Here is a 24,880-nt window from a genome sequence, read left to right as displayed (position 1 = left end):
AGTGTTAGCGAGACGTCGGGACGCGTTACTGGAGCACCGGGACGCTATAGAAAGTGCGACCGGGTAAAATTCTATATGCGTATACGGGGAACGCGTCATTTTATATAGTGAGTCCCACATAAAAATAATATGGTATTAGAAATTTAATTTTGCAAAAATAATTATTAAAATAGTATGCCCCATTAACTGATTTTTTTACATATTTTTTATTGCAACTCTTATTATTTTAAATAGTGCATACCGTCCTCAACCGGGTGACTTCATCCAAAAAATTAACTTAAATAATTCCTACTGTGAATGGGGCTTAAATGTCACTTGTCAATTTGCATATTTGTCATTGGCTGTCACTGGCAGTGTCAACATTTCAATATGGCGACCAGTACCGTAAACGTCAAATGACTCATTCCTGAATTACAAATAGAATAAATAAGAAAATTGTCATTAAAAATGTAAATAAACTATTTACATGTTTAACTGTAAATGTAATTCGCACTCTCTAAAAAACAAAGACCAAATTGTTTTTTATTTTGGTTTGTTTCTAGCGAGAAATCGCGTTACACTTTGAACAATTTGTGAGAGAAATTAGCACAGAACTATGTTTTGAATTTTATTTTATTTATTGATAATGCGGGTCCAAACAGCTTGAGGAAGAATAAAATATTACTCGATAACATAAAAAGGCTTTGGGACAAGTCTAGGGGGTAAGTACCTAAAGTGGGCCTTAAGTACTCAAAAACTATGCCCCTTAAACTTTGTAGCTACATAACACAACAATAATAAACAAAATTAATAAGTCATGGAGTGAATGGTGGGCCCTGTGCAATGGAATCACCTCCATCTAGCTCCAGTTGGTCTCAACCATTTATCTTGAGTGATGATAGTGGCCTTCTATTGACAACAGGGTCTTTTTCAAGTGGCAACACTAGTTTTGAAAGTAGAAGTGAACAGAGGCATTTTATATTTGAAGTAAGTTCTCTCCAAAAACTACATTGAGTGTTGTTCAAGTTTAATCTTCTAGGATAGCGATTGTGAGCCAGGATCTCTATCTCAAGATGACTCCCTTGATGGCATGTCTGATATCATGTGTGGAGAGAATTTTAATACATTAAAAAAAGGTCCACATTGGAATGAAGTGAAACAGACTGCATCACCAATTGAGCCACCTTTGGAGTTTCAGGATCAGCCAAGAATTGTGTCGCCAGCACCAGTGGTTGATTTCTTCTGTGATAGGTTAACACACCAGATTTTGAAAAGGGTTATGTTGGATCTTAGAAGTGATGGTCACAGCTATTCAAGGTTGGTTAGCATTTTTGTTGCACTTGTTTTTTTTCTTCATATAAAATGCACTTAAAATAAGTATAAATATGTGGTATCAACATCAATTTTATTCTCAAAAAGTGAGTGATTTTCTAAGTAACAGTTACCTAGATCGCTGGATTGGTAGGAATAGTTTCTTTCCATGGCCACCTAAATCTCCTGATCTAACTGTGTTAGATTATTACTTATGAGGTGAATTAAGAATGTTGTGTATAAAACATGACCCATAATCAGAGAAGATATGATAGAGGGTATTCAGAATGCTCTAAAGTCCAGTCGTCAGGCTGAAATTGAAACAGCTGTTACTGTTTGTAAGAAAAAAATTGAAAAGTGTATTTTACAAAATGGTAGACTGTTGTTCTTTGGTTATAAGCCGTTGGTCTTTATAGTTATGATGTTTAAATTAAATTATCTTTTTATTATAATAACTTCAGAATTGTTAAAAATTTTGTTATTTTTATCAATGCCTAGATGAACTGCGAGGGGAGGCATTCTAAATAAACAAAAGAAACCCAATAATTATTAAAGACATACATGTATTAGGCATCAAAAATTGTTATTTTGGTAGTAACTTAAAAAGTAAAAAAGATATCTGACTGCAGTCTTTTTTTTAGTAAATTTAATCCAATTTACGATTCAGCTATCAAAATTGTATTGTGTCATTTAAATTTTTGTGGAAAAATGAAAATAACAGTTTTTAATTCAAATGACGCCTCTGACCAATTTTTCAAAAAATTTTCAAGTTCTAGTGGAAACAATATTTTAAAGTACTAACATCTCACTTTTTAACAAGCCCAAATTGAAGAAAATGGGAAGTCTTAAAAGTTATGCCCGGTGGGTGATTCTGGGGTTGGCGAAAAGGGACTGTTCAGGCCTACTTGCCGAGCTCTAGCTCCCCCACCCTTACTACTACTACTACTACTACTATAGCCAATCAATGATACTTTAAAACAATGATACTTTTACTACTTTCCCTTATTTTATGAGGGTCAGTACCCCAATGAGTCTTTGACCAAAATGATGTTAAAAAAAAGTTACCTTAAGTTGACATTTTCTAGAGAAAATTAGAATTGAATTATTGACCTTTTAATTACGCCCCTTAGTGAATAAAATTTCGAATTTGAGCCTGAGTGCAAAGGATTGTTATGCTAAAACCCAATGAAACGGTGAAAGTTTATTGAAGTTCTCGGCAAGTGGGGGCACTTTGGCACTGAAAGTTTACCCTGAAAAGTTCACACTATATAATCAATTTATGAGGAAAAGAAAAAGTCAAAATCAGTAATAAATTACTTCCAGATTCTTTGGATAATAATAATTATGTAAAAATCCCCAAAAATTAGGGCCAATATCCATTGAATTTCGCACAGCTGCATAGCTCCAATCAACTTAACCTGACACAAAAGACTTCCGAGGATTCTCACAGACATAGTTCCGCTTGTTTTTCTTATTTTACATCCAATGGCGGCTTCTTCTTAGGGTCAATTGGTCAATGACCCCCCTAAAATAATCTCATAAAAATACCAATTTTATTAAAAATATCTTTTATCTTAAACTTAACTGTGAATTATAAAATTCTCTAAGTAACAAATAATAAATATATTCCTAACGTCGCGCCTCGCGCTCATCACACAAGCCCGTGGCTGGGCCGTATTTTAAATTGTCCCTATACAGTTCTTATGGCATATGGAGAAATGCATGTAAAATAGAACAAAGAGGGCAGATTCGCATTTCGTGAGCGGGAGTGAGAGTTACCTTTCAGTTCTATATCGCTAACGTAGTCGACGGCCCGACTGGTTGAATGTTTTGTTTTAGTTAGTTACTGTATTTTAAACAAACTAATCGTATGTGTAAAATTTTGCGGAGTTTCGAAATTGCATTGCGCGGTCATGACGAAAGTAGCTCCAATAATCCTGGAATTTTTCTGGGCCTTATCGATTTTGTTTCTGAACTGGGTTTAAGGAACATCAAGAACAATTCAAAACGATATTTTAGAATCAATGTTAGCCATTGTACATACTCATATAATTAGGGAGATTGGCCAGACAAATTTTGTGGCAATTCAAGTAGATGAGACCACAGACAGCTCCAATAAAACGCAGATGATTGTCTGGTATTGTACATGAAAGATTTTGAAAATTTGTTAACCCTCCAGGTACCACAACACAACATTTAACTAATGTAATATTGGAAGAACTTCAATTATTAAAAATTAATGAAGCACCTGAAAAATTGATTGCCCAAACTTACGATGGTGCATCAGTCGTGAGCGGTAAACTGGGAGAAGTACAAAAAGCGGCGAGTCAACATAAACCAATAAAAATATTTTTCGCAAATTTACACGCATTTTCGCCCTTTCTCGGCCGATCTCCAAAATGTACGATGGTCCTGGATAGAGTGGTTAAAGTAAGGCTACCTAAAGCTGCACCCACTCGATGGGCTTTCAATACAAAATGTGTTGAAGTTGTATACACTTATAAAGATGATTTAAAATCTTGCTTAGAGGAAATTATTGATAAGGAGCAACATGGTAACAATATAAATCAAGCAACTGGTTTAAAAAGACATTTGGAAGATGAGCTTTTTTTATTTTGGTTAAATTTTTTCCATAAAATAATGCCCCATGTTGATATATTGTTTAAACAATTGCAAATGCGAGATATTGATGTCATATCTGTCAAAAATTATATACTGTCTTTTAATAACAATATCCAAATAATGGAATCAGAAGAACCAAGCACATCAACAGCAAAAAAAAAGAAAAAGTACTACAGCTACAGAGGATCCAAAGCGACGAACTGCACGGGAATTTTGTGATATTATTATATCTGAAATAAATCACAGGTTTGGTTTCAATGATCATCTCATGTGTCTCACAGTTATTCTACATAGAGAAATTTGAATCTTACTTCAGCTTTTTATTAACATGAATTTGTCTGAAACATTTCCTGAAGCAGTGAAATTATTAATTATTTTGTGCACACTCCCTATGACAACTGTGGAAAGTGAGAGATGTTTTTCTACTTTAAAAAGAGTAAAAACTTTCCTGCGTAATACGATGGGACAATCTAGGCTTAGTGCCTTGTCTATGTTGAGCATCGAGAAAACGCTTGTCAAAAGCATTCCAAATTTCAATGAGAAGGTCACAGACTATTTTGCAGAACTAAAGGATAGGAGAATTGACTTAAAATATTAAAATATTTAAGATAAGTTTAATTTTAATAAATTTACAATTTATTACATAAATATTCCTATGCTATAAATATGCTAAAAGATCTTTCAAATACTTTAAAAAATTAATAGTTTGATTTTTTTTATTAGAGTAAATTATAAGTTTTCAAACCAAAATGACCCCCCTGAAGATTGACCCACGAGCCGCCACTGTTTACATCCAACTATAACACACTTTTTCCTCACAATCAGCTTATCCCTTAATGGATTGGGATGCAGGCCAGAACCATATACATACCTATATACTAAAGTGAATGGCTAATTTCCAGCATTTTCCCTTGGCTACTTTTATAATAAATAAAACACACTGCTTGTATTCAGAGTATGTAATAAATTAAAAATTGCTGCCTAGCGCTTCTGGCCATAGGCCATCATCAGGACTTAAGACATTGACAAAGCATCGACACTATTTGAAAAAAAAAGGTATACAACATATTTTCTATGGTTTCTTAAGTACTAAACAAAACGATATACTTTAGTACTTAAGAAACCATAGAAAATATGTTGAAGAAGTAGTCCATACTTATTTAGTTACCCTTTGACATAGGAAATATGTTGTGTGTGTATATGTTTTTTTTTCGAATAGTGTCATTGCTTTAACAATGTCAATTAAAACGCTAGGCAGATATTTTTAATTTATTATATACGGTGAATACAAGCAGTGTCTTTTATTTATTAAACAAACACGAGAGTACAACTGATACACTCATCATTATCACTTTAATAACGTCAAAAAAAATTTAATGTTGTCAGATTGACAGTTCCCAAGATAGAGCCACTATCCACTCTTAGTGAAATAAATTGTATACATAAAGAACAATCGACTTTATAGTGACTTAGTAGACTTACGTGTAATGCGGTTTTTACTTTCTTTGCCAACTTCTTTGATTTGAATAACTTCTTTTAAACTTTCAGGGCTTTCAACTAAATGAGTTAAATTTTTTTTGGTTCGTTTCGCGGCTTTTCGAAATTCAGCAACTTGTTTTTCCGCTTCTCTAGCTTTAAGTTCCTCTAATATTGGGGTACCTACTCGTAAGCACTTTGGTTCCTTCTGCCTTTCGCTTTCTTGGGTTTGCTTGTATCCCGGATAAACTTGGAAAAGGGGAAATGTCTTGTGGGCGAATAACTGAAATATTGCTTATATTCAATGAATGGTTAGCCACTTGAGTATCACCATCTTGATATCTATCTGTGACCATTGCAGGGTTAAACAGATAATCAGGAAATATATCTGGGTTTAGCGGCCATATTCCTGTTTTCATAAACCCACTTACAGCACTTTGATTTGTAGCTGCTTTTCCATATGCTGCAGCAAATAACCCGCCAATCTGATATGAAGAAACAGTTCTGCCTGGATGACATTTTAGCCATTTTGTAACTTCTTGATTATAAAATGTTTTTAATGGCCCAAAAAAAGGACACATCTAAAGGTTGCAGCTGGTGGGTGCAATGAGGTGGGAAACATATCATTTCTATTCCATTTTCTTTAGCAAATCTTGTAACATCTAGAGTTTTATGGCCAGCATGACCATCAACCAGAAGTAGAACTTTATTTGCCTTTGAAGGATTAGAATACCTATTCTCTAAAATGTTGCATCCATTTTAGAAAAATCTCGCCCGTCATCCAGCCTGTCTCCCGAGCTATTCCCAATGTACCTAAGGGAGCCTCGTCGGTCAGTTCCTTTTTCCAGTTTTTTCTGGGAAAAATTAATGATGGGGGAATATAGGCTCCTGCTGCGCTCATGCAAACCACAGTTGTAATATGCTGCCCCCTTTCAGCACTTGAAATTAAGCCAACTTGTTTTCAACCTTTGGTAGCAAGTATTCGGCTAGGTTTTTGGACAGTAGACAAGCCAGATTCTTCTACATTCCAAATGCGCGTGGGGTTGATATGCTCTTTTTCAATTGTCTCTTGAAAAGTTCTAAAAAAATTAGCGGTTTATTGAAGGATTGTGCTCTAGCTGCCGAAGTAGCTTCAGGCTTTCTAAGAGATATATCGGGGTTTCTGGACCTAAATCCACGTAGCCAATCCCAACCAGCCATTTTAGTAGTTGAGTTGAACGTGTGTGCAATTCCATTTCTTTCTGCCAGTTGATACGCCAAGGAACGAACTTCATCGCATGATAAACCAAATAAACAAGATTCCAATAATTTGATATGTTGAACTAGGTCCCTCTCCAACTCTACGGACAACGTGGTTTCGTATCGGCCTAGACCCTTATCAGTAGCTTTGACTCTTTTATTTTTGTCCGATGCTCATCTACTTAGCGTAGCCTGGGGTACGCCAAATGTTTTTGAAGCTTTGAGCCAGCCCATTTCTCCATTTTGTACTGTAACTTTTTGCATGTGTAACGGATCCCAAGACTGACGCGTGGTTTTTCTTGAGTAATTTCCAACCATTCTAAAAAAAATAAGAAGAAACTATTCATTTTGAGAAACTGTAAAAAAATAAGGGCAAAATGACATACTATGTCAACCAACCCAACCCAACCCAACCCAACTTGCACCACAAACACATGTTTATTTATAAAAATGTTATTTATCAAAAACAATGTTAAAATGTTGTTATTTTACCAATAAATAAGATTAATACATACCTGTAATTAGGTTAGAGCGTAAAAAATTAAACTTTTAATCCTTTAGTTAAATCTTCTGTTTTAAAACACAAACATTTTGTAGACTTGAAAAAATACAAAGCACGCCCTATGAACGTTAACGCCAAACTAATCTCGATATTTTTAATACGCGTAATATAAAGACATGCCGAGACACTGTTGACATAAAGTTATTCCGAAAAATACTGTTGCCAAGTTGGAGATTTTGTACCTATGTTGTTTTACCCTAGTATGTCATTTTAGACCAGCCTCCCCTAAAACTAATACGTAAAAAAAATTGGGTAAAATTTGGGATACAAATTACGCATCAAGTATAAAATATTAAATTAAAAGTCGGAATTAGAAAAAGTTAATTGCTGTGTTTTTTTTTTGTCTCATTAAAGTTACAAAAGTATTATCTATTATCGTTTCTGCTCATACTTGCGTTTCTTAGGTTCCTTTTTGGTGGCTGTAAAGATAAGGTAAATCAAATTAAATATAAAAAAATTCTTTGGTTTTTTTTTGTAGAACTGAATTTTTTTTTAGCATAATATATTAATTATTTGCAGGTATCACTCGTCATCCAGCCTAGAACAACAACACCCAATATCGCCGCCTCCCTTGCCAACACGCACCATCCACAACAAACAACCCCCGATCCGCCCCTTGCCCGAGCGTCCCGCGGGATTTACCCGCACTCCCATAATTAGCAAATCTGCCATGTACCTCGGCCACTCCTCCCCCCAGCGTCACCCTTATAACCAATCGTATCCGAGTCCAACCTCGAATTTTGCCAGTTCCGCCTCAAACTTTGCCAGTTCCGCTTCACCTTACGTGAGCCACACCCCCAGGCCGTCCTCTCGTTCCTCCTTAGGCGGTTCATCACGCCTAAGCTCCTCCCACAATTCCTTATGTGTATCGCAAGCTCGTAGGGTTGACGATTCCAGTTTTATCACGCAGGCCGTGTCACATGACACCCTCTCATCCAATCAGATCAGCGACTTGTATAACGTACCTTATGACAGTGACATGTATGCTGTCCCGGTGGACGTGGTCAAGCAGGGCGGGGTTAAGCCTAAAAGGGGTGGGGCTTATAGCACTTTAAGTGGCAACTTGTTGACAAGTAAAAAGAGACGGAGGAATACAACTTCTTTGGGGTTGAAAGAGAATGCGAAATGTGAGGGGCGGGACAGTAGGTGTGGCCAGCAGAGAAACGGAAGGAAGAGTGTAGCTAGGAGTGAACAAGTGAGTTATATTTAATTGATGTTGTATCAAGTAGGTCAAATTATTTATTTATTAGTATCAGTCAGATACAAAACGGCATAGTGTGGCAGGTACTTCAACTGGTAATGGGAATGAACCAATTCATATGACCTTACAAGAAGTTAGAACTTATTTACAAACTTTATACTCCAGTAGTTCCGATTCCAGTGAGAAAGAGGTGAATTATAGAAGGAAAGATTGCATAACTAGTTACACTAGCAATAATAACAATATTAACATTAACAATAATAAATATAATTCAAGGAATATGGGAAATAATCAGGTACTATGCAAAGGTGTATACTTAAAATTGTTCTAATTGTGTTTTTATTTGCAGTTAAGTAATAATAGGCCTAAAAAGTCGACGTTCTTGATTAGCATAAAAAATAAAAAGGTGAAAGATAGCTGTGAAAATTCGAAATCGTTGACAATATCCCCCGTTAAGAAAGAAGTGAAGAAACGGAAGGTTTTTAGTTTTAAGCAGGCGCTGTGCAATTTGTTTCGCTTCCGGAGATTTTTGTCTGTTGAAGAAAAAACCGTAAGTTACCCAAATAATCATAATCTTAATTATTAATAAGACAAAAATAATCTGCAATATCTTGTAAATAATAACTGACATGACATTGTTAAAAAATACAATGTGATATATTGCTCATTACCTCAGTTTGTAATTTTGGATAACTTAGAAACATAACTGCCTAAAGTTTTGAGTTTGATCGCCGTGTGTTGATGCTTTAGGTTAAAGTACTTAAACCATTATAGAAGAGTAACTTATAAAGAAATTGACGACAAGAGAACTTACCAAAAAAAAATCTTTTTTTTGGTATTAAAGAGGCATTTTTTTAGGATAAGGCTGACAGTGAAAAGATTCACTACGAACTGGGTGCTAATAACATAGAAGACATAAGAAATTCTTTAACTACAAGAGCTCTACCTCCATTGCCAAAAAAAGAAGAAGACAAAACACCTGACACAGACGATGGAGCTATAGATTTCGCTACTAGCATACAGAGAGTCAAAGACGTACGTTTTTATATTATTTTAGTCTATATTGTATATAAATTTATATGGTTTTAGTATGGGTGGTACTGGGGTCCGCTATCGAGCGAGGCGGCCGAAAAAATTCTGTCCAACGAACCGGACGGATCGTTTATAGTCCGGGACAGCAGTGACGATCACTACATTTTCTCGCTTACTTTTAAATTGAATAATAGCGTGAGACACGTTAGGATAGAACATTTTCAAGGTATAACACCTTACAACTCACAATTTTACAATTTATTAATTTGTGGCCGTTTTAGGAAACTTTAGTTTCGGTAGTTGTACGAAATTTAAGTCTCAAACGATAGTGGAGTTTATAGAGAACGCGGTGGAACATTCCAGGAGCGGTCGATACTTGTTCTTCCTACACCGGAGGCCTGTTATTGGGCCAGTTAGGGTGCAATTGCTCCATCCATTTTCCAGGTTTAAACAGGTGCAGAGTTTGCAGCATATGTGCCGGTAAGTTTCAGCCAATAAACGTACTCACGTAAGAAGAATGTTCCTTGGAACACTGTTTTAGTCATGATGACATTTTTTTATTTTTCCAAATTATACAAACAATATCAAAAGCTTCGCCTTAAGGTCACTATTTTGGATTTGTTTGTTTTCTCGATTTTCATGTTTAATTTTCGTACTGTTGTCACTTGTTGCCTTGTTACTGTCTTAAACTGAAATTTTGTAACTGTTTTTTTATACAGGGTGTCAATTTGAAAACTTTTATTGCAAATATATTTCAAAAAAGTTAGGAAAAGCAAATTTGGTACAAATGTCTTATAGGTAGCGAGTAGAAGAACTACCATATCGCCCCCTTAATGCAACAACTAGATAACTTAAAATTCATAGTTTTGAGAAAATGCAGTTTAAAAATTCAAGCCGCGAAAAAAATACACCTTCTAAATAATAAAAAATGTTTAACTTTTACAAAGATATAATGCATATTAGGCTATAATTTGGTTATCTAGAATCCAATCAAATTTTTATATTTTTGAAGAATTTGATAAAAAAAAGAGAGAAAAAGTTATATTTAGTTAGCTATATTTAGTTATTATAGTAGACATATTTAGTTGTTGCTCTACATTTATTGAACAAAAAAAGATATCTAGTTATAAATACCTACTTGCCAGTTAAACAAAAAAACATCCATTGAATTAAACTTTATTTGAGACTCATGAACAAATTTAGGATGACGGTAAAGCCCGCTACTCAGGATCGGTGATGAGCCGGTTTGATGCGCTGATTCACAAATTTTTACATTGTAAATATAGGATGAGAAATAGCAATGATTTGCGAATCAGAGCATCAAATCGGTGCATCAATGACTAGTGAGTAGCGGGTTTAACGAAACAGTAAGAAATCCACTACTTAAATGTCATTATCATTTATGTCACTATCGGAATCTTCTATGTTTTGAAGCGTTTTACGTGAATTTCCTTGAAATGGGAGATTTTCATAAAATCTTTTATACTCACTAGGAAGGGCTGGGGGATTCCCTTCCTAGTGAGTATAAAAGGGGAAAGGTGCCGATTTTGAAAAGTTTTGCCAACAAATTTTCTGCCAACTAACCACCTTACGGCTTTCATCTTCTTTTCTGAAAATTAACTTTCGGTCTGCGTAACTTTTCCAGTTAAGAATTTGTTTATGTGTTATATTGTGAACCAAATATGGCTTATCACCTCTTCTTCTTGCGCACCGGGCTATAGTTTTATAATCTTCAGGCCAGTTTGCTTTTCGAACTCTCTTTAGTTCTGTCGATATAGCAGAGTGCATAGAATCGCACTCCATCTCACTATGTCCCATGACAAGAAACTTTAGATCGATTGTTCGAGAGTTGGAATTTCCTGAACTGCTGTTAAACACATTGCTGCGTCATATTTATTAAGATTTTGTCCTCCACATCTATCACTGTAGCAAATAATGCTTTTAACATTTTCAGGATTTTCAGAGGCAACTAGCAATTTCGCAACTTCCGCGCTTGCCTTCAACTTCACTCCACATGTAGCAGTCTCCTTGCTTAGACACAACATTATAGATAGTAAAATTAAAGGATTTCAATCGCTGTTTATAGAACAACGCATTATTTGACGGATCATTAGGAGTCATGAGAACTTATTGGAGATCAAAATTGCAGCATAAAATGTTGTTGTTGGAGCTTTCAGCTAATGCCTTGTCCGACCTTTTTTCCTGGCGAGCCTTTTCTTTGGCAGCTAGATGAGCTTGATAATTAGCTTCTTAAGGGTTTTCCAATAAGGGCGGGTCGATGTTGAAATGGAATAAAACAAGCTGTATCTGAGATATTAACAAAATTATTTTTTTATTTGAAAGGCCAACTTATGCCATTATGTATGGAATATGACATCATTCAAAGGTCCACCGCGGCTTCTCACGGTGGCTTGGATTCGAGTGGTCCAATTTTCAATTACTCTGCTGCATAGATCCGGCTGAATTTGAGCGATGGCCTGGGTTATGTTGACTTTCAGGGCATCGGTGGATTGCGGCTTATTGGCATAGACCTGGGACTTTAGAAAACCCCACAAGAAAAAGTCTAGCGGGGTCAAATCGCAAGACCTTGGTGGCCAATTTACGTCACCTCTCCGAGAGATAACCCTGCCCTCAAATCGTTGACGCAGAATGTCCATCATGTCGTTCGCTGTGTGGCACGTAGCGCCGTCCTGCTGGAACCACATGTCGTCTATGTCCATAATGTTCAATTCGGGCCAAAAGAAATTGGTTATCATTGATCGGTACCGCTCCCCGTTGACAGTGATGGCCTCACCGACATTGTTTTGAAAGAAGAACGGACCAATGACGCCGCCGGCCCAAAATCCGCACCAAACCGTAACTTTTTGTGGATGCATTGCCACCTGGTGAATCTCGCATGGGTCGGTGTCGTCCCATATACGGCAATTTTGTTTGTTAACGAAGCCATTCATCCAAAAATGTGCCTCGTCACTAAAGATGTCTAAATCGTTAGATCGGCCAAAATTAGGGCCAACTTCCAAACATTCTGAAGCCTAGTCAGCGAACAAACGGCGTTCTCTATGGTCATTAACTTTAAGCTCCTGGGTCAGTTGGATCTTGTATGGGTGCAGGCCCAAGTCCCGATGCAAAATTCGCCAAGTTGAAGTCTGCGAAAGGCCAAGTTCTTGTGCACGGCGAGGAATCGACTGCCTCGGGTTCTCCTGAACACTTTCACGGACAGCGGCGATGTTCTGGACTGATCTGGCGTTCCTTTGACGTATGGGAGTTGGTTGATTGTTTAGCGAACCAGTCATCTCAAATTTGGCCACCAAACGTTGAAGAGTTGACTTTGAAGGGCCACCGCGCCTACCGTATACTGGACGCAAGGCACGCAATGTTTGCACTAATGAACACTCGTTTTGATAATAAACTTTTATCATTTGGACATGCTGCTCAATCGTGTAACTTGTCATGATGATTTGGCATCAGTAACTGAATAATAAACAACAGATTTGACAGATGCCACCAAAACAACATGGCCGCCACAAACAGTCAACATCGGCCCGCCTTATTTGAAAAACCCTTTATAACTTCAGTTTTTATGCTACCAGGTGTATTGTAAGTCATACATGTGCGACACTGATCCTTTCTGGGCCGGAAAAAACCCAGGTTATATTCTTCACAAAATATCTTTCTGTAGGCTGAAGAAGTTGCAAATGGCAGATTATTCTCTAAACACTCGTTTTTATACATTGTGTACATAATAGTAATATTAAGATCAAACTCTAAATATTTCCTTTGAGTTTTTTCTCGACAATAATGCGAGGCCATGACAGGAAACTTTTCAATATGTTTTCTTACTCCTTCTAAAACTTCAGGAGTTATGGCATTCTTTAGCGCTTTGCCCCTTTTATCCTTTGAAGTAATATTTCCTTCCATTCGTTTTTTCATAGCGATATCTAGCACCCCTTTCCGTATTCCCAGAGTATTTATAAACATGGTCTTACATACTTGAATCTTTGCTTCAACGGTAGGCAAGAAAAAAATAATAGTATTTTTGCGCTTAGAATTTTCTTTGGTTGTCCATTTTTTTGCTATTTTTTCTGTGTTGCTCTGTATAAAATTTCTTTGTTGTTCGTATGAATCAAGCTGATAGTAACTTTGAAAAATTTTGAGACGATCATCGTGGGTTAATTTCTTACTGCATTTTCTTCTACATTTTGCCGTGCACGAATCCTTTAATGACACTCCAGGAACGTATTTTCCTCTGCTGGAGATATAACTTTCGCCATGCTGTCTCCTTTTTTTTTGAAATATTTTTTTTCCACGAAGAACTTGGAACATAGTCTGAAACCTCGGGTAAAAATGGTTCTATATCTGACTCCAAATTGTATGATAAAGGAGAACGTTGATTACTGGGACCAGGCAAATTGTCATAATCTGAAAGAATAAGATGTATTGCTAAGAGGTAAATTCATCCAAAAAGTATCTGCAGAGGTTTTGATATTATGCAAAAAAATACCTGCAGTCTGTTGCGCATTAGAATAGGGTTCTCTCTGCGATATTGATGTGTTGTCTATAACATTCGCAACCTTTTGTCCATCGTTTACTTCTGGCTTGGGTTCTTTTGAAGGAAAAACAGCAACTACAATAAGATAAGGTACTGTACCCAGACGTTGCTATGAAAAAGTGCCGAAAAATATTTTTTGAAATAAAGCCAGAGACAATTAAAAACATACACCCGGTTTTAATATAGATAGAATATCTCGTAAACTTCTAAAATATAAAAAAAAATGAATGGGTTTAGACTAACATCTATAAGGCGAGCCTTTTCCCCTATTTTACCGAGTTCGTATCTCTTAATTTGTAAAACCCTGCTAAACAACTGAAAAAAATCAAATACACTAATTTTATGTATTTACATAACCTCACTTTCTGGCTTTATTTTAATTGTATGTTTATTAAAGTTAATTATCACATACCTTCAATATTTTCTGATTGCCGACGTAAAATTTCTAACATTTGCTTTCCTCTTGACGTAATTTTTTTATAATAAACCACTTTAAAATAATTGTTTTAACACTGATAAGGCACCTGTTGTTTCAAACACACCACTGGATATGAAGGTACGGCGAATAACTTAAATAACACTAGGGCAACAACTAGGTATCTCAAGATGCAGAGTTTAAGTATTACATTAAGTGGTAATATAAGTCGACCAATAAATAGGTATCTCAACATGCCGAGTTAAAGAATGTAAATTTTGTTTGTTTTGAGAGTTATATATTTTTTGCCACTGTGTAAGTAAAGACTAGTCGCTTGTAGAAGATATCTACTTGTAGCATTGAAAAGAGTAAGCAATATTGGGTATACTTAACTGAATAACTCAAAATGTCTAAAATTTAAGTTATCTAGTTGTTGAATTAAGGGGGCGATATTTAAGTCATGAAATAAGCAACCTCTTGGGTTTTCGAAAACCGAAACCCCTAAATCTTAAATGGCACAACCCCTTCTTTTGTGATGCCTCAATATTTAATAGGTATAAGATCAAAAAAATAAACCAAAAAAAAGTCAATTTTTCTAAAATACTATTTTAATAAATAAGATGCTCAAAATGCATTATATTTTGAAAGAAACAAAAATTCAATTTATTTTGTAACTGAATTCTTACATTTTGAAAAAATGTTCTTAGATTTAGATGCACAGTTTGTTATAATTCGTTGCCGAAGATCATCAGTGGAATCTGGTTGTGTCTTAAACACAACAGTTTTAAAGTGACCCCAGAGAAAAAAAATCGAGGGATGTTAGATCTGGTGATCTTGACGGCCATTTTATTGGATCTCTTCTTCCAATCCACTGATCTGGAAATGTATCGTTTAAACATTGTCTCACAAAGAACATAGTGAGGTGGTGCTCCATCTTGTTGCAAATGTATTAGATCCTCGCTTAGATTCCTATTTCCATTAGCTAAACGATCTGATAATCTTATTGAAAATGGCCCATATAAAAAGATTTTTAAGTTAAGTAAGTTTTAATTTTTAAGTAAGTGCAAGTTAAGACAGCATTAAATGATTGCAAAAACGTTGTTTTTTCTTCAGATAAATTCGAGCTATTGTTTACCAAGAATCCATAAACCTGGCCATAAAATGAAACCGATTGTCTCCACTATAGAATCTTTAATTTAAAACATTTTAAAGTTTTTGGTAAAGCTAATGAATTTGAGACGTTAAAATTGCCTTATGAACATTTTGCTGTTAAAAACAGTGAACGATTTATTTTAAAAGTCAATAATTTAATTCTGAGTGATGAAGATGAAATTTTTGTTTTTATGTACCTTCTTGGTTTCTAAGTATTCCTATACCAGAAACATGTGACTGAACTTTTGGAAAGTAATAGTTTTGATAATACAGTGCATCCCAATCTGTCCTATACCTAAAGTCAACAGTTATCGAAAAAAAGACGATTAAGGTAACAAATAAAAAAAGAACAAAAATTAAGTTAAATGTTCAAAATGGTTGCCATTCACGGCTTGACAATATCCAAGGCGATCAATAAAGTCTCGTTGCACATTTTCAATCATTTCCGGAGTTATGGCGCGCACTTCTCTGCATACTCTCTCTTTTAAGTCGTCTAGATTATTTGGCCTATTAACAAATACCTTCGACTTGAGGTATCCCCACAAAAAAAAGTCCATTGGTGTTAGGTCAGGCGACCTAGCAGGCCATTCGATGGGTCCTCTCCTTCCTATCGACCGATTGGGAAAGGTTTCATCCAAAAATGTACGTACAGTGGCAGCATAGCGCGGAGGAGCGCCATCTTGCTGGAAAATTAGTTCTTCGTCAGGATAGTCTGGGTCCAATGGATTTGGAAATAAAGCTAGTAATGCTGGAACTAATTCAAATTGGAGAAAATCGAGATACACTTGTCCCGTTAAAGTCTGTTCAAAGAAAAAGGGACCTATTACTCTTCCGAGTACTATTCCACACCACACATTTAGTTTTTGAGGGTACTGGGTGTTTACCTCCATCATCCAATGCGGATTTTCTGTTGCCCAATATCGACAATTTTGTCAGTTCACACTACCATTTAAACAGAACGTGGCTTCATCGGAAAAAATAATATTTGTTACTAAATTAGGTATTATTTAGATTGCACATGTTTTGTAAGCGTTCACAAAACTCATTTCGCCTATCGAAATCGTCATCAAATAACTCTTGCACAGGAATAGCTTTGTAGGGGTAATATTTGTGCTTTCCAACTATTCGGTGAACTATAGATTTCGCCATGTGTAAATTTGCCCCAATCTGCGACAGATTGGGGCAAATTTGCATGGATTTTCTTCCAAAGAAAGCAAAACGTCAAGTTATTCATTTTCATCTCGAGCAGGACGGCCAGATTTTGGCAGATCTCTAACATGACCGAATTCTCTAAATTTAGCCTCTATTCTACTCATCACCTTTTGACATATCGGAGGACGATCAGGATGGATTTCATTGAATAATTGAGCAGCTTCTCTTTGAGTACGTGTTCTATCACCAAACCTAACCATGCACAGAATTTCTATTTTTTCTCGTTCGGTTAACTTTACCATTGTGAAAACCGCAACTTTGCTCGTACACTTCACACTTGACAATATCTGTTTGGCGTACAACCGTCATACAGTTTCTATGAAAATACACGGTCACCAGCCAATAATAAAAAAACACGAATGTATGGAATTTTGCTCTGTATAAAAATTCTCAGAGATAAGGTGACTCGTAAGGTGAACTTCAATAATAATGTTTGGTCGTCTTTTTTTCGATAACTGTTGACTTTAGGTATAAGACATGATGCATGAAACATACGTAGAATTCCACGCGAAATTCAAAAATGCAATAAAAAAGGTGCTTTCATTTGAAAAAATTAAGTTGATGGTCGTAATTTATTTTTGAGCAACCCTGTATATATAAACTTCAGGTACAAAAATGCGCAACTTGAAATAAAAATCGACGGGTCCGAGCGTTTTTTTTTCGAACACACCCCTGAATTTAAATGAATTTAGACATAACTTTTGTGATATACAGTGCATACGAGAAATAATTGAATTAACGAAAGTTTTTATGTCACAAAATATTTTTCAAGATATATTGACGATGTGTTCGACAAAAGCAAATGCAATATTGATAATTTTGTAGAACAACTCAATATTTGTCTTTCATCAATTAAATTTACCTTTAAATAAGAAACAAATAACCGTCTTCCATTCTTAGATACATAACTACTTATAATAGATGATAAGTTACCTAACTAGTGACTCTAAACATTGTTTTCAACATAAAATGGCTAGCATGCGATTCTTAGTCTCCGTTTTAATCTTCTCCCGAAAATGCTAACATCGTTAGCGAAACACGTATGCAGAGCAAAAATAAAAAGTTTTATTAGTCATTTTACTGTTTTGTGGTTTAAGTATCACACCAAAGGCTCCAACTATAGAACTATTATGTACTGTTTGTTATTCTTCGTTGCCGTTTATTTCTTAAACTGATAGTTTGGATGCAATTTTGTTCATTTTTCAGGGAATTGAAATCAAGATTTTTTCCCACAAAATTTGGATGAATTTGACATCTTTTTAGGCCTAAAAGTGAGGTTTTAATAACGATTTACTGTAATTTAGAAAATTTTAAATAAACTCTTAAATATTTTTCTCTGATTATCGAAAGTTCACTTTTACATTTGCAAAACGTTTGTTAATTTTCTAAATTTTCTTATTTAACTTTTATTGCTATTTATTGCTAATATTTGTTTCTTTTTACTGTGTTTCATACTATAATTACCATCATCAATATTTCCTTATATGTTTATTTGACATCCTTATTTTAATTCAGGTTTGTAATTCATAAAAATGTAAGAAGAGATCTGATCCCCGAACTCCCGTTGCCGCGACGCATGATAGACTATCTTAACACCCCACACTACTATTCGGAACGATTCGTCGATTTGCCAGTGAACCTGGACGATAGTAATCTACCATCTTCCGGAGAGAATACTTTCAGTGGACATTTCGTTCCACCTGCGATCAGCAACGTATGTATTCCTTATTATTAACTAGTAACTTAGGTTAGCATCTAAACAGGAAATTAATAAAGAGTTTTTATTAAGGGCGGCACACCGAATCCGGACCGCAGAAGCGCCCTCTCGGCCAACTCCGATCGTTCCAGCCATCAGCCCGTAATACCCGTCAACGAATATATCGTTTTAAATAGCCATAATGTCAGAAACTCTTGAAATCAATAAGCAACTTTTGCGTTCTTGCCGGTATCGAGAACTAATATAAATGTTCTCATAATTGTGTGCAATTTTACGATGTTTTTTTCTTTGGGCCGGTGTTTTTTAAATGTGGAATATGTAAAAGGGATTATTATTTTAATTATCGTTCAGTTTCGTTTTGGGATTTCGTTACTACCTCGGAATATTTTAAATTAGTTATGGAACAATATTTATAGACATTTGAATTTTTATGTCAAAATTTCAAATTCTTTTATGCAGATCTTAAAAAGGAGCAATAAGTCAAGTTAACTATACCAATCACACAAACTTCAAGTCTTTGTAAAGCCATTTTTGTTCTTTTAGCAATTTTACCGAACAATTTAAACTCACTTTATTGCTTAGCATTGATGCAAAATATATTTGAAGGGTACAGGGAAAAAACCAGATATGTCTTTTTTTTCACATTAGAGTAAATTGAATTTTAATGTTCAAAACCAATTATTTTTATTTCCAAAACGAATATAAACATGTTTATAGTTTATATAAAACAGAAGTTAATATTATTATAAAGTATTATGACTATGGTTTTTTGGTTCAGAAAAACTAAATACGGCTTTATTGCAAAAATATCTGCATCACTCAGGGTTTTGCGGGAACAAAAGCAGCAATATCACCTGAAACCGACAAAAACCAGCTGCTTTTATTTTTGAAATAAAAAAGAAGATTTAATTTTTTGGAATTTTTAATGTTTATTCATCAACATATTATTATAAAGTAAGTTAGAGATGAGCCAGGTTTTGAAAAAATGTCACGGCTTTTGGACTGCAAAACCTCATGAGGCTCATTAGGTCGTTAAACTTAGCCTTTGGAATTGGTAAGAACCTGTAAAAAAATTACAAAAATTAATACATCTCAATTTTATTTAAAACTTTCTTATAACTTACCATAGTATACCGGAACGGGCAGCAAAAATTCTCCGCATCTTAAAGCTAAATTTCGGTCAAAGCGTTTTCGTATTAATCCAGACAAAACTGGTCCATTGTATGTTGAACGGTAGTAGATAAGGCTGCTATGATGCCACTATTTCCTTCAAAATCTGGATTTTAAATGGGCATTTTTGTAAATATATTGTATCTAAAAATGATTTCCAATCCAGTATGCGATTTTTATTTCATTCAGATTATGAATTTTTTTGTTTACTACAAAATGAATAAATCGAAAAATGGTAAAGTTTTTATTTTGTCCTCGGCAGAGTCACAGAAGATTTGCAGTTCTTTAACATCGTCGTCGAAATAATTATTGATAAAATGGAGAAGAAAAGATGCAACTCGTTTGATCCTTTTTTAGCCTCTCCTTCGTGATAGGTATAAAAAAATAGATTGACCCGAAGAGAGGACATGTACACTAAAGGCGTACATAGACAATTGGCGTTTATAATACACGTCATGTTAGTGGCAATTTTAGGAATTGAAATATTTTTCGCAAAATCAATGCAGATGGCTTCCTTTTTGTTGCTTTTTTTGCAGCTTTTTTGGCTTGCCTTTTCCTTGAATAAAACGCATCAGCCTTTCTTTTATGCAACTCGTTCATAACGGTTAATTCTCTAATTTCTTCAATATCAGTCAAACTTTTAAGCTTAATTTGAAATTCATCACACGTTGTGCAGGTGTCACTTCTAGGGTATCCAAAAGCAATATTGAATTCTTTATTAAAGATTGTTCTGTACGTTTCATACGAGACTCTAGCATTTAGATGCTTTTCCTTAAAGAGGTTAAACATCTTTTTGATTGTCTTTCTTCTGGTAATTACGTCTTTTTTGTATCTTTTAGACTAAAGTGGCTCTGACGACCCTTAAAACCTTTGATGTGGTCACATACCAAACCTTTTGTTAAGTCGTCCAGCTTCCTATGAGTTAAGCAGTAATATCCAAGAATCATTGAGAAATACTAGTGTTGACAGGATAAAGACCGAACAAATGCCATGGAAATTTATTTAATATTAGAATAAAAAGAGTATATTTAATTCAGTGGATTTATAATTAAAACAAAATTATATGTTACGAACCAAACCATACAATTATTTCAAATAATTCCCAAAATATTAAGTCCCCTTAAAAGGTAATAAAAGTTAGTAAACAGAGGGAGCTGCGTTAATAAATTCTACCTCATATTTAGTACTTTTTACAGGAGAAGAGAACATTCAAATTTTTGAAAACCCTCAATTTATTTTGTTTTTATTGCTGAATATTCTAATAATAATATACCTTAATGTATATAAAAATCGAAAATATGGGACACGTATTGAAAATGGTATCATTTTTCCATTTTAAGTGACTTAAGATACCTTGATTTTGTAGCAAGTATAGTATATGTCCATGCCCAGAATTGAGTAATGAGACCTATGTAAAAAATTTTAGTGAAATAAAAAAGGACCATGAAATGTAACATTATTTTTAATTAGGAAAAGAGCTTCTGAAGCATAAAATGTTCGCTGAAGACAAACTAAAAAGAACAAAAAAAAAAATCCCTAGTAATAATAATAAAACTGGAATCGTGAAAAATAATAATTATTCAGAATCTGAATCTACTTCATCGTTTTTATTTTCACTGTAAGGGACTCTCTGAAAAAAGTCGTAGTGTTGAGAAGGTATAACCAGCAAAGAAAATTGAGAATATCATAGTTTTTGTTCTTGATCGAAAGTAAAGTTTGATACAAGCGTTTCATTAAGTAATCGGTTTTTTTCTGCATTATTTTCCTTCCTTTTTGTAATAAATTTATCGAATTGGATTTTGAAGTTTTAAACTTATACTCGAACAAGATTGTATCCAAATTCTGCGGGTTCGTCGTTCGTTTCTGCCATTTTACTTTTTCGTTATTAGCATCTTTATCCCAATTTAGAGAAGTTTGTAGTTGCAAGTCTTTTAAAAAAGTTGCAAGTCTTTAAATTTAAACTCTTTTTATTTCCTGAACCTTATATGGAGCATTATTTCTTTAGGAAGTGCGAACCAAGGTATACCATTGGTCCGGTAAATATATCGGAATATTTTTGGAGGTGCGTTCTATTAGGCTATGTACGGAATCGCTTTCGTTCTATGTATGGCCTTTTTTTAAGTAACAGCCGAATTTTAATGTCATGTTTGTTTTAAATAATTAAACTGTAGAGATATTTATTCCGGTTTTTGTCCAGAGCAATTATTGGAATAAAAGGAAAATTCATTTTTTAACTTGCACATCTATAAATAATAGAGGACAACTTCCGATGCACCTCCCCTAGCGATTCCCTCATATCACAGGTTAACAACTACGTTCTTTTGAAGTTTGGGAAAGTCAAGTAGAATAATAACACGTATTCGGCATAAGAAATATATTAATATCTGCTTAGCGCTTTCGGCCGTAGGTCATCATCAGGACTATGACTTACAGGAAAACCGAAGACCATCGTTGTACAAGTGGTTCCTCATTTTAAAAAACTTATACACTAAATAGAACGTACTTCGACCACTGAGCAATAAGATGCGAATAAATTAAAAATGGTAGTTGTATGTGGATAACTTTAATTGTATTACAAATTTGCAAGACCCAATTTTGGCACAGGCAAGATTTGTTTAAGGTCAAATATAGCTGCAGTTATACTCGTCTTGTAGTTCAGTTTTTTGATCAGCTGTAGAATGTTCATATCTGTCATACAAACATCACACTGGTATTTTTTTTAATACCAGAAATGATTGTTAAATTCACAACTAAATATTTGCCGATATAAAAATTGTGCCTATAGGTATACCGCTGAACTTGCAAGGTGTAAAATGTTGTAACTGTCACAAAACTGTAAAGATGCATACATTGAAAGTAAGTGGTAGTAACAATCGGTGGCTATCTTTACGGCAGTAATGACTTTCCATTGGCACAACGGAACTTATATGCTGACGTACAGATTTTTTAATCTCTTCAGGCAATTGACTGTTTTTTTATAACCTTACCTCATTTGTCAGAAGGATTAGTAACATTTCTATACATTTTTGAGTTTTTACGAATTGAGAACCTATATTTAATGTATTAAGAAAAAAGGTTCCGCATACCCACACCTCTTCTGGGGAGTTTACATGCCGCAATATTTACAGCAATTTTTTCATTTTTATCAGATCTTAGCCGACATCTTAATTTTGGGAGAAATTTAACGCGCTTCGCAATAAAATCCCTTTGCCTGTCTATGTTGCCTGAGCCCCAATGTTGATCAAATACTACCTTCTTATTTTCTTCACTAAATTTAGTTGAATACCATAAAATGCAGGTACATACATGAACCTTTAATTTCTCGAGCATATACAATATTGTTTTGCGTTTTTAATGCATTTTTCCACTAATTCTGAATTTTTTTGATTTTATTTTTTCTTTATTCCCCTCGGTTTTCTTCGGTATCCGTGCCTGTTCCTTCAGAATTTTCATATTTTTCTTGTTGCGGTTTATGTTCTGAACCATTGTCTTGTCTCATAAGGATCTAATGGAGAAAGTGATTCTCTTTGGACACTGGTTACATTATGGGCAATGGAATTATTTTGACTTTAAATCTTTGGAATGGCGTCAACCTCAGATTGATCAATGGTGTAATTTTGGATTGGAAACAATGCGCTGAAGGTTTCTTTATTGGTACTGAGGTTGGGCAGTGCACAATTCTCATCAAGTTCCTGGAATTCATACAGTCATCTGGAAAAAATAAAAACTAATATTTACCTTCTCGTCATCAATATAAAAATAATTTTTAAACATTATAAGAGCTGCTAACAAGTTAATACAAAGAAAATATCATAATTTTGTTTCATTTGATTTCATTAGAATACTCCCAACAAGTTACGCCTATTGAATGGCGAGTAATAGAAAACGAAAAAAAATTCCCAAACATCTAGCCTTATAAGGAAACAATAATTCGCGACATTTTTTTGTCCAGTAGTATCCAAATTAACTGGACATAGGATTGTTCTACATAAATTTTTTTGTAGCTTTTTAGATTCATTTTACAACAAATTATAATACGAGTATGATAAGTGCATAGGCACCTACGTAAAGAAATCATAGACATTTTATACCGTCTCTTGCATAACGCGTAACACTTTGGCTCCCAAGAAAACCCTAGACACATAAAATCCATAACCTCACAAAACAGCGATACAAAAATATTCGATTTTAGCTAAAAATGTGAAGTTTTTACTTACCTGTTAAAGCATTAGGAGCACCAGATGCTGCTGCTTGATTATCAGCCCTATTAAAAATTTTACAGGTTCTGCTTTTATACATTTTCTCATATTCAGCTAATAAGACAAACGTCTGTACAACGATGGCTTTAACAGAGCAGGGCAAGTCTATGCCCAGCGTTACAATGAGAAAGTATTGTGTGGCCACATAAAATACTTCTGCGTTTAAATATTTTAGCAGGTTCGGCATAAGCTAGTTTGATTGCATCTAATTTTAGACGTAAGGTCTATAAAAATATCAGCAAATTTTATAACATTTGAGCTGGGCGTTCAAACCTCATTTTTGCTAAAAATGGACCTCTGCATTAACCCACTATAATTAAAACAATTATTTTCAAATGAAGCAAATATGTAACTGCAAAACCAGACATTTATCCACTGCCCAATATCATCCATACCTATAGCGGCTTAATGAAATTTATGGTGGAAAGAAATCCTGGATGAAAAACTGAATGAGATTTTTTTACTAATTATTTTAATAACTCTACCACTATATTCCAATCGACAGATAACACATTTTATCTGTTCTGGTAATTTTTTTTACAACTTCCAAACATTTTTCGGCATAGCCCACGTCCATTTCTTGTCAGAAAATAAAACTAATATTTATTATAATTTATTAACAAATAACGTAATTTTAAGGTTAGCAAAGTAAGGGGTTTCTATATACAACCCGGAATCTTGTATAGATATACCGCAATAGCCGATAAGTTTTCAACCAAAGTTTTTTTATTGTGATCGAACTAATTTTTATTTAAAGTAACATTATAACGTAGGGTTAGTAGTTGCTTTATAATAAATATATGGTATTCATGCTTTGTTTATTTGGCCATAGACTAAAACAAACTTTAAATACCGTGCTTCTATCTAGTGGATTGAATAGGGGTGTAAAATAACTGATTCTAGATGAACAATTTTTGTTATCTGAGTACATATACGCACAACTCATCAAATGGCATATTAAAGTGAGTTATAAGGGTTTAATTT

General features: G+C 34.5%; 1 protein-coding gene across 1 annotated transcript; it reads left to right on the top strand.

The window, feature by feature from the left end:
* The first annotated feature begins 14 nt into the window (after window positions 1-14).
* Window positions 15-24,706, top strand: LOC126735718 (uncharacterized). The gene is made up of 11 exons (XM_050439802.1): window positions 15-701; window positions 759-966; window positions 1,019-1,296; window positions 7,709-8,384; window positions 8,440-8,685; window positions 8,740-8,940; window positions 9,249-9,425; window positions 9,480-9,648; window positions 9,704-9,902; window positions 18,266-18,464; window positions 18,540-24,706. The coding sequence occupies exons 2-11, from the start codon at window positions 823-825 to the stop codon at window positions 18,663-18,665; spliced, it is 2,415 nt and encodes an 804-aa protein (XP_050295759.1). The 5' UTR covers window positions 15-701; window positions 759-822; the 3' UTR covers window positions 18,666-24,706.
* The last annotated feature ends 174 nt before the right edge of the window (window positions 24,707-24,880 follow it).

Source organism: Anthonomus grandis, chromosome 4 (assembly GCF_022605725.1).
Source record: "Anthonomus grandis grandis chromosome 4, icAntGran1.3, whole genome shotgun sequence".
Lineage (NCBI taxonomy): Eukaryota > Metazoa > Arthropoda > Insecta > Coleoptera > Curculionidae > Anthonomus > Anthonomus grandis.
Note: the sequence above shows the minus strand (reverse complement) of the source record. Positions and strands in the feature narration are given on the sequence as shown.

Coding starts and splice junctions, on each gene's coding strand:
- LOC126735718 (XM_050439802.1), top strand. CDS start 823: ATGGAATCACCTCCATCTAGCTCCAGTTGGTCTCAACCATTTATCTTG. Junction 9,426..9,479: donor GCATACAGAGAGTCAAAGAC/GTACGTTTTTAT, acceptor ATATGGTTTTAG/TATGGGTGGTACTGGGGTCC. Junction 18,465..18,539: donor TTCCACCTGCGATCAGCAAC/GTATGTATTCCT, acceptor GTTTTTATTAAG/GGCGGCACACCGAATCCGGA.